General features: G+C 39.8%; 1 protein-coding gene across 1 annotated transcript; it reads right to left on the bottom strand.

The window, feature by feature from the left end:
• Positions 1-338: 338 nt before the first annotated feature.
• On the bottom strand, positions 339-5,214 carry LOC130127131 (CD63 antigen-like). Its single transcript, XM_056296704.1, has 7 exons — positions 5,158-5,214; positions 2,899-3,087; positions 2,255-2,329; positions 2,017-2,121; positions 1,278-1,415; positions 1,038-1,121; positions 339-410 (listed from the first exon to the last, which is right to left on the bottom strand). Exons 1-7 carry the CDS (start codon positions 5,212-5,214, stop codon positions 339-341), a joined length of 720 nt encoding a protein of 239 aa, XP_056152679.1.
• Positions 5,215-10,522: the final 5,308 nt, after the last annotated feature.

Below are 10,522 nucleotides of genomic sequence, written 5' to 3'. Positions count from 1 at the left end.
GTGGAAGTGTATCACAGTAAACCCGAACTGAGAAAACAGTAGCTGTAAACCAACGTTCCTACTAGCTCAATAAGGGGAATTATGTATCCCCATAACCACTACAAGTCTGCCATTATTTTCCAAGACTTAATGGATTTCAAAGAGAGAAAGGATAATTTTCAACAAACTTGGACACACTAAGTCATATAAAGAATAAATCCTAATTATCTTAAATTCCAACGTTTACAAAGACAAACTGAGTCTGACTAAATTAAAAGTAATGAGCTTGCTTGAAGTAAATTAAATACATTTCATAACTGCAGATATTTGTAGTTTTGTGAGCCAGCCGTATTTGGATGTTACTTTATGTTTTGATAGTTCCTCCGTTTAATGTCTGTACACATACACGCCCCGAGTAGTACTCCAAGAACCTGTACCAAAACAAAATGTAATCAGTTACTTGGTAGGCCTAACAGATAGATCAGTAGACAGGTCAATCAAGTGTCTGGCTTAAGTTTTTCCCATTTTTCATGTCATCCTCAACAATAAGGTCTTTATTACCATTTCTGTGAGAGCATAACATTACTCAAATCATCCATCCATCCATCCATTATCTGAGCCGCTTATCCTGCTCTCAGGGTTGCAGGGATACTGGAGCCTATCCCAGCAGTCATTGGGCGGCAGGCGGGGAGACACCCTGGACAGGCCGCCAGGCCATCACAGGGCCCACACACACACATTCATTCATACCTAGGGATAATTTAGTATGCCCAGTTCACCTGACTTACATGTCTTTGGACTGTGGGAGGAAACCGGAGCCCCGGAGGAAATCCACACAGACACAGGGAGAACATGCAAACTCCACACAGAGGACTGGGATGACCCACCGGGGTTGGACTACCCCGGGGCTTGAACCCAGGACCTTCTTGCTGTGAGGCGACCGCGCTAATCACTGCGCCACTGTGCCGCCTACTCAAATCAGTGCTGAATAAATATGATGCTGGCCCTGGCAAACCCTTCTCCTGACAGGAGTGTGAAATGAGCCATCCACAGTTTACCTCCACAACTCCGAGAGCGATGCAGACGGCAGCGATCCAGACCAAATTTTTCAACAAAAAGCGCTTAACAGCCCAGATACACCCCTAAAGAGGAATACACAGTCACATGATATGAAAAGGCATGAAGAAAGAGGTTTCGTGCATCATTCAATCAATCTGTTCAGTTAATTAATCAATTAGTCTGGTCAATTAATTGATACACAGTACATGAGTCAGGGTGTGTAAACTTCAGTCACACACCTTCTTGTGTATGTTGGTGATATCCTCGCCACAGCCCTCTGTCTTCACCACGCAGCAGGAGTCCGGCACGGCATCAGTCTTTCCCCATCCCACACTTGTGTACCAGTCAGTATAACTGTCAGCACCACAGCACTTAAACTGGAGCCAAGCATGCATACACTGAGATTCGACACATACATTGAGATACGCCACATACTGAAATATGAAAGATTGACATACACACACATCTCTCTCTCGCTCTCACTCTCTCTGTACATATACATATTCATTGCATCTTATTTATTTATACAACTGTATTTTCCTCAGCCACTGTACTATTCTTTATGCCATTTTTCATTTTCTCACTGACATTTTTATTTCTATTCCTGTTGTCATTTTAGTGCTTACCTCTGTAAATAGTTACATTTCAGAACTATTAAATGTTGAATTTTACATTTTAGTTTAATTAAACATTCTTGGCCTGTAAATACTGTTAAATTTTACATTTTAGATTTTAGCTTAACTTTAAATGTATGTCATATTTCTGTAGCTTTTTGTGGTTAGCCTGATGCCTATAGCATTTCGTTGCCAGCGATGTCTGCCACCGCTGTATTGTTTTGCATTTGATAGATAAAACTTGAAACCTGATTAAAAACGCACCTTGAATGCTTTTAGAATATCCAAGGCTGCACAAAGCATCCTTTCGTTGTTATTCACCACAGGCAAATCTATCTGCGATAAAGCTCTACATGCATATCACCTTTCCCTGGATGTTGTCAATGGTGCGCCTGTTCCCCGGGCTGTATGCTGTGATAACCGCCCGGGCTCTGCTATTGATAGCGCTGTTCATCTGTAGCACGGCAGTCTTCAGAGAGGAAAAAGATGGAAAACAAGTGAAGCTGCCGCATCGTAGGGCACGTCGTCCCTTGTAGACCCCAACTGTAGAAATGTTTCGATGCTGATGGAAATGTACTTCAGAAAGAATTTGAATGTCTCACCTTGCTACGAAAGACGTAAAGGGCGATTCCTGCGATGATCTCCAAACCGATTATCACAATCAGGACACAGATGAACTAGACCATTGGGTGGTGAAGTGAAATGTGTGAAGTCAGGCGTGAATGATCCGTACTGTTAAGGCTTAGCTTGGCTTTAGCATTCAAACTTGGCCTTCAACTCAGACGTCAAAGCAATTAATTACTGCCCTTCTGTAATGTTTGATCATTCCAAAATGTTAGAGATCCTCCATGTCTCCTCTTTTAGGACTGAATCCAAATTTCACTAGATGATTATTGAGGCAAACATATCAAAGTAACGATAAAATCACAGTAATTAAGCTAAAGCAATCATTTCACCAGTAGCTTGTTGAAGATTTTTGTTGTGAGTTCTCTTGCCTCCTACTCATATTGTGTTGATCTCTATGTGTGAAAAATCAAATTTTGAGATTAGAGTCAAAATTATCAGAATATATGAATTTGAATCTCAGAATTCAGAGAATACCAAGATTACTATTAAACTAGACATATTGTGACATTTAAAAACAGTAGGCCTACATCATGACTTCAGCAGATGCTTCGGCTGTCAAATATGAAAATGTGGTAAGAAAGGAGGCCATGAGGGAACATGAACCCAGTAAATCACTCACAGCGGTTAACATGGAAGAACTATCTATGAACGCCCCAAAGCAGCCCACAAAAGAGATGACAGCCATAAAGACGCCCACAACAATGAGCAGTATAGCAACTTGAGACAGGCTGCTCCCGGAAAAAATGGCTAATTCCGAGCTGGTCGTGAGGGACATCACTCCGATAACGATGAGGCCAACCCCAGATGCCTGCAAAATGAATACAAAACACAATGATAGCCTTGTAAAAACAGCATTTTGGTTGCCTTCCACACGGAGGTCAAAATGTAGAATGGACAACAAACGGCTCCTCCTCGGAGTTATCGCAGAATACAGGATGGCTAGATAGCTTCAAAAACTGACACGAAATGTCTCCTGAATTGTTGTTCTTTGCTGGAAATGAAAAGATATGTGTTAAAATAATCATAATTTTAGTTTTAAATTCAAGTTTGGCATTCATAGATTCAAATGGTTATCTCTAGGAAATGGCAAAGCTGGTGTGCTATAGTGCAATTTAGCTTTGTGAGATACCCCACCAGTCTTTCTCAGTGACATTTCTTGGCGTTTCTGTGACCATTACTTGTTTTGTTAAAACTTCAGCAAACCGATTTGTTCCAAATTTATAAACTGCATCTCTTCAGGTCACCTTTGGAGCTCTTCGGATTCTCCAGTGTGTGTGTGTGTGTGTGTGTGTGTGTGTGTGTGTGTGTGTGTGTGTGTGTGTGTGTGTGTGTGTGTGTGTGTGTGTGTGTGTGTGTGGTGTCGAAGGATAAACCTGTCTGTCTATGATGTAAAATACTGATACTAGTCATTGTCGTTCTCAGGATTAACCCCATTTACTTTCCCTGTATGTGTTTTTGCATCCAACATACATTTTGAATCTTGATGCTGTGTTATATGGTTGAGCAAGAAAGATTAAAAAAAAGAGTGACATATTTACACTGTTGTAAATTTCTTTAAAGCAATTATGAAAGGACCATGTGTTGATTTACCGGCGTGATATTTTGGATTTTTGCTTAGAATATCAATGGCATGAGGGGAGCCACGTAAATGGCATTTTTACTATAAAACTGCCTAATTTGAAGCACAAGTATGAAACTTCGCTTTTATGAGTCTAAAATTAATGCAACTGAGATAAATTTCTTTAAGGCCATAATATAATAAATAAATCTAATATCAAGTATACCAATGCCTGTTACTGATAGGTGAGCAGGACATCTCAGTGATAGTAATCCTATACAGTGTAATGAGAATATGAATTGCTCAGTTCTTTTGATGGGAAATAAGCACATTGCCCATATGTTCTTTCTCTAGCCTCCACCTTTTCAATTCTCTTGCCCCCAAAGTTGCTCTGTATTAGTGGGCTTCCGACTAGGAGATGCAAGTGGACCTGAAGAAGAGACTTGTCTTTCCGGAAGAGGTGGCAGTAACCTCACTCCGGCCACACACGGTTCTTGTATCCAGGAGCACAAAAACTATCTTAGTGGCCAAACTCACAGTGCCCTGGGAGGACAGGCTAACCATCTCTCACCAACAGAAGAAAGCCAAGTACCAGGATTTGATCAATGAGGCTCTTGTCAAAGGATGGCATGCAACCTTATTCCCCATCAAAGTCAGCAGCCGTGGTTTCCCAGCACCACCAGTGTGCTATTTCCTACAGAAGATGGGTTTGGTACCCAAACAACTGAAGCAAGCCATTGGGGAGATAGCAATAGCAGCTGACCAGCTCAAGATGGTTGTGGTTGATGAGAGCTTGCAGTTGGAACCCTTATGTAGGTGAAGGCTAATTTGGTGTTGACTGCCCCACTCAGGCGAGGCATATGGGCTAAGGGGTGAAACGCTTGTAACCCTGAGAATACCTGCTGAAGATGCAGAAGGGTTCATCGCAATACAAATGCTCCGACCACCTTGCCACCAAGGAATACCATCAAGAGGAGTAATTTGCAACATCTTTAAGTAGCTCCTGCAATTTCTGCTTGTAGCAAAGCATCTCTGATGTTTATTTCACTTGGCTACACAGCACGTACAAAAAAATGTGTCTCTATAAAAGGAGTTGCATTAATATAGTTTTAACAGTGTAGTAGTCTTTTCTTTGTTTGAGATTTCATCCATTTCACATTTTAGGCCTTTGGTCACATCCTGTTTTAACTTTGAAATTGAAAAAAGGGTAAAATCGATATGAATGTGTGGTGTTTTACAAACTATGATATAAGAAGCTCTAATGATCTGGATTGACTTAACACCTTGATGTATAAATTCAATTATATGAACTCCACTTACCACAAAAAGTGAAGTGAAGAAAATGAAGATGCACTTCATGCTACAGCATTTGCCCATTGTAGAATGATGCAGGGAATCCAATATAGCTTCTTCTCAGAGAAATCTGGGCGACAAATTTCCAAATTCTATAACTGTGAAAGGACACGAGGAATGTCGACTCTATTCAGTCAAATGAACTTCTAGTCTCAACAGAATCAAGTTAAAACATCTATTCAAGTTAGGATAAGCGGTAACGTAACACTCAGGGAAGATCCTGCAGTAGTTGTCATTTGACTATTGTGGCTTATCTAATTGCTCTGAGAGTATGAATGAGGTCTTTATTGGATAAGACTCTGGGTAAACTGTCAAAAGGTAGGACTTTCAGCATTCTTTTCTAATTCACTTTTGTAGAAATGTCACAGAAAACCTCGAGTTATTGTGTATTTTTAATGAGTTTGATACTCTTCAAAGCCATGACTTCCCCTTAGGTAATATACAGTAAGAGAAGACAGTCATTCAAGCTCCAGGAGTTATGCAGAAGATGGGCTGGCCTCATCACTTTAAATAACATTTATTGGAAGCAAGCTTGTGACCAGAAGTTATCCATTGGATCTTGAAAGAAGCTAGTTAGCAATGCACTCCCCAACAGCAGAAAGACGGTGGTTTCACTGGGCAGCTCTTCAGTGTAAAAGTCCATTAATCTGTATATTTGTGTATGTATGCATATGGAAAAGGGTGATGAGAAGTAAAAAAAAGAAAGAAAATCACTAGTGCCCTCATGTGGTTGTAAATGTCCACACTATGAAGATGCTGCAGCTCTCATTCCTATCTAAAATCTAATTCAAATATAAAAAGCTGCCATGGGGAAGAGTAACATTGGGAGGTGAATTTCAACACTTCAGACGACCCCCTTCATCAAATCACCATTGTCTGTTATCAGTCAGACGATCACTGACAGACGCCCAGCTCGTGGAATTCATCAGACTTCCACGAAAAAGCATATTGTTATGCGGCTGAGTCATCAAATTGAAAATATAAATCCTGTGGGAACAAATGCAGACTTGGGTGCTATTATGCAAACCCGTGTGCCATTTATCTTGTCGGACTGTTATATCTGAATTCTTTTCCAGGCAAATGATAACAAGCAGTTAAGATTCCGTGGGAGGGGGGAGGGGGGGTTTGAAGAGCTAACAGAAGACTAAAGCATTGCCTCATATGTACATGGGAATGGCTTCTCCCTTAAGAGACGGGCCACACTCTGAGCCAGCATTTTAGATGAGAACTTGAGACTTTTTCCACAGAAAGAAAATGTGTCATTCCATACATTTCGGGGCTTATGTATGGGAATGGGACTTTCTTTTTCATAGATCTCTGCTATAATTGTGAAATTTCCATTTTAAAAGAGAAAGGCTGATCTTGAGCCCATGGTCAAAACGAAAAGTGCACGGAAATGAAATCCTGAAGTAGGCTTAGTAGTGTGTGTTAAAATGCCCCGTTGTGAGATGCGCCTCTTAACCGACCTGGAACCCTTTATCGGGGTTGTGCTGATGAACTGAAGGAAAGAGGGGGGAGAAGTAAAAGAACAAAGAGAGACAGAAAGATACACGGAGACACAGGCGGGCAGGAAGACAGGTAGACAAGCAGGCATGCGGTGAGATACATAGAAAAACAAAGACAAAAATGCAACAGAAAAACAATTGAAAATGAGTTGAAATATGGGAAGGCAGGGCAAATTTATTTTTAAAACACATTTCATGCCCAAAGTGCTTTACAGAGTACACAGGCAAAAGCACAAGAAACAAATGATAAAAAAACATAAAAGCAAGCAAGCAAGCAAAAGCACAGAGTAAAAACAATAAAAACAATAAAACAAACAATCAAAAGCACACAGAGTAAAAACAATAAAACAAACAGGCAAACTGTTGGGGGGGGGACTGAGTGGGTAGCGTGATCCTCCCACACGCTACGTCCCCCTGGTGAAACTCCTCACTGTCAGGTGTTAAGAAGCGGCTGGCGACTCCACATGTATCGGAGGAGGCATGTGGCAGTCTGCAGCCCTCCCCGGATTGGCAGAGGGGGTGGAGCTGCGACCGGGACGGCTCGGAAGAGTGGGGTAATTGGGCGGCTACAATTGGGGAGAAAAAAAGGGGTAAAAATCCCCCCCCCCAAAAAAATTGTCCAGGTGATAGATCATTGACTGATGTTGACAGAGAGGAGGGTGGTATCAAAAAGATTGCCTGAAAAACTGCTACGCTACTGTATCCACTGATACATCTTTTTTGTTGTTGTTGTTGTTTTGTTTTGTTTTATGACTGTTTCTGACCAAGTGTCCACTCTGACAGTCATAACAAACAAAACACAGAAATGATCCGATAAGGCAGCATCAAGGACCATGACAGTGGAGATATTAAGACCTTTGGAGATAACCAAGTCCAGTATATGGCCTTTGTTGTTTGTAGGCTGTTGTACATGCTGAGAGAGTCCGAAGTTTTCAAGGAAAAAGGAAAGTTCTTGAGCATTCCCATCATTTGGGCTATCAACATGAATATTAAAATCACTAGTAATAATTACGTGGTCAAAGTCAATTACAATAATGCAAAGCAATTCTGCAAAGTCATCAAAAAAATGTAGCTGAATATTTGGGTGGCCTATAGATATTTAATGGAATAGTTTTAGTGCTGCTATTTATATAACAGAGAAAGGAGTACCAAATTATAATTGTTTGCATGAGACTACATCTTTGAATATAGCGGCTTCTCCACCTCCTCTTCATCCAGAAAGTTAAAGTTAGGGGGCACTGACTCAGTAAAAGCCGCTGCCCTGTTGTTTTCATCCAACCATGTTTCAGCTAAAAACATAACGTCAAGTTTAATCTTCTTCTTTCAGCTTGTCCCCTGTTTCTCAGGGGTGGCCACAGCGGATTTTGTAGTTTTCATTGGTACCCTGTGAGGGCACAGCACCAATGGGGGCCGTTGTTAACCCGGGTCTTGACCAATCCTGTATGGAGCCTCGACCAATCGTGGTCTTGTCAATCCGCATAATCTTCTTCTTTTGGCTTATTCCTTGTTTCTCAGGAGTCACCATAACAGATTTTACAGTTTCCATCGGTACCCTGTTGTCAATCCACATAATGATTTGCCAGAATTTTACATCAGGTTAAGAGATTATTGTCTGTTGGCGAGGAATAACAATTAGGTTTGATAATTGTGCAAACTGAGTTGGATACACCCTGTTACTGCTGTCTCTAACCAGGACAGGAATTTTTGATATCAAATGATCAGGGCCTATCTCACATGGAACAATGCTTTCTGGGGAACATTTGATGGGATAAAATCTAAAATTACGGGTAGTTTTGTAAACAAAGTGAAACACTGAATGAAAAAAGTTGACGTTTTTTTAAATGAAAGGTGAAAAAAATTCCTGGTTCTGGCCTTACCTGAGGACTTCCTCATGAATTTTCCCATTTGCTACAAATGACCAATAGTTTATACCGTAGTTTCCAATGAAACAAGATGAACTTTAATAGGAATTGTTGTCACATTTTTGACCCATTTTCAAGACTAAAAACAAAATTCTTGGCATGCTTCTACGATTACCAGAACTGGTACCAAGTATGTTAACAGCCGTCAAATCACATCCCCTTCCTGTCTTAGGCTTGTTTCCAGTTAATGTTATTGAAAGTGACCATGAGGCCCGCTCATGCTATACCACCTCTTTTGCACAAATGTTGGAGCTCGGAGGAATTTACTGGGGGGGTGTCAAGTCCTGAAGTCTTCTTTCCCTTTTGGCACAATCTAAGTGTCCCGTAAGGCTGGCTTTGAAGAGTTTAACAGGAACAGGAACAGGAACAGGATGCAAAGTGATTATACCGAGAAAACTGGGAAAGAAAAAAGGATTGTCCTCCCACTTTTTGCTTTTCCTGTTTTGAATTCCTATAGAATTGGTCAAAATTCTGAACGATTTCCTTCTGATAAGGATGATTGGTGTTATGACATGGAAAGAGGTGCCCCCATGAGGATCCTTTTTATGTATTATTAGGACTAAAAGCTCTATATTCAACAGTGGTGTGAAATTTCTTTTGACGTTTTCTTGACATGATTATTGTTGCTGTGCATTTTACAAATGTTGATATACGTATGTTGATAGTGTATATGAATTTGTTGAAATGCCGTATATATATATATACATAGATATATATAATATATATATAGATAGATAGATAGATAGATAGATAGATAGATAGATAGATAGATAGATAGATAGATAGATATAGCGGATTTTTTTCTTCAGAAACCATCAATGGTGTTGATAACAGTGCTCAACAAATAAGGAGCGGAATATCAATATAGATGTAGGAAAAAAAACCGTGCTATGTATCAAAAGTTTTTTTTCCTACATATCTATCCATATATATATATATGTATATACATATGTGTGTGTATATATATATATGTGTGTGTATGTATGCATATGTATGTATGTGTCTATGTGTGTATGCATATATATACACATCTATCTATATATCTAACTATATATATATATATATATATATATATATATATATATATATATATATATATATATATAGCGTTTTTTTCCCGAAACCATCAATGGTGTTGATAGAAGTGCTCAACTAATGCGGAGCAAAATATCAATACAGATGCAAGAAAAAAAGTTTTAATGCATAGCAGTACAAGCCTGTTTCGTGCATCTGCACGAAACACACACACACACACACACACACATATATATACACTACCGTTCAAAAGTTTGGGATCACATTGAAATGTCCATATTTTTGAAGGAAAAGCACTGTACTTTTCAATGAAGATAACTTTAAACTAGTCTTAACTTTAAAGAAATACACTCTATACATTGCTAATGTGGTAAATGACTATTCTAGCTGCAAATGTCTGGTTTTTGGTGCAATATCTACATAGGTGTATAGAGGCCCATTTCAAGCAACTATCACTCCAGTGTTCTAATGGTACAATGTGTTTGCTCATTGGCTCAGAAGGCTAATTGATGATTAGAAAACCCTTGTGCAATCATGTTCACACATCTGAAAACAGTTTAGCTCGTTACAGAAGCTACAAAACTGACCTTCCTTTGAGCAGATTGAGTTTCTGGAGCATCACATTTGTGGGGTCAATTAAACGCTCAAAATGGCCAGAAAAAGAGAACTTTCATCTGAAACTCGACAGTCTATTCTTGTTCTTAGAAATGAAGGCTATTCCATGCGAGAAATTGCTAAGAAATTGAAGATTTCCTACACCGGTATGTACTACTCCCTTCAGAGGACAGCACAAACAGGCTCTAACCAGAGTAGAAAAAGAAGTGGGAGGCCGCGTTGCACAACTGAGCAAGAAGATAAGTACATTAGAGT

Source organism: Lampris incognitus, chromosome 17 (genome assembly GCF_029633865.1).
Source record: "Lampris incognitus isolate fLamInc1 chromosome 17, fLamInc1.hap2, whole genome shotgun sequence".
NCBI lineage: Eukaryota > Metazoa > Chordata > Actinopteri > Lampriformes > Lampridae > Lampris > Lampris incognitus.
This window is presented reverse-complemented; position numbering and strand designations above follow the sequence as displayed.

Bases quoted from the DNA above. Each gene is read 5' to 3' on its own strand.
- LOC130127131 (XM_056296704.1), bottom strand. From the start codon at position 5,214: ATGGGCAAATGCTGTAGCATGAAGTGCATCTTCATTTTCTTCACTTCA. The intron at 2,122-2,254 runs GTGAGACATTCA...TCCTCTCTGAAG, and splicing joins TTTACGTCTTTCGTAGCAAG to ACTGCCGTGCTACAGATGAA. The intron at 1,416-2,016 runs GTGATATGCATG...GCTTGGCTCCAG, and splicing joins TTGACAACATCCAGGGAAAG to TTTAAGTGCTGTGGTGCTGA.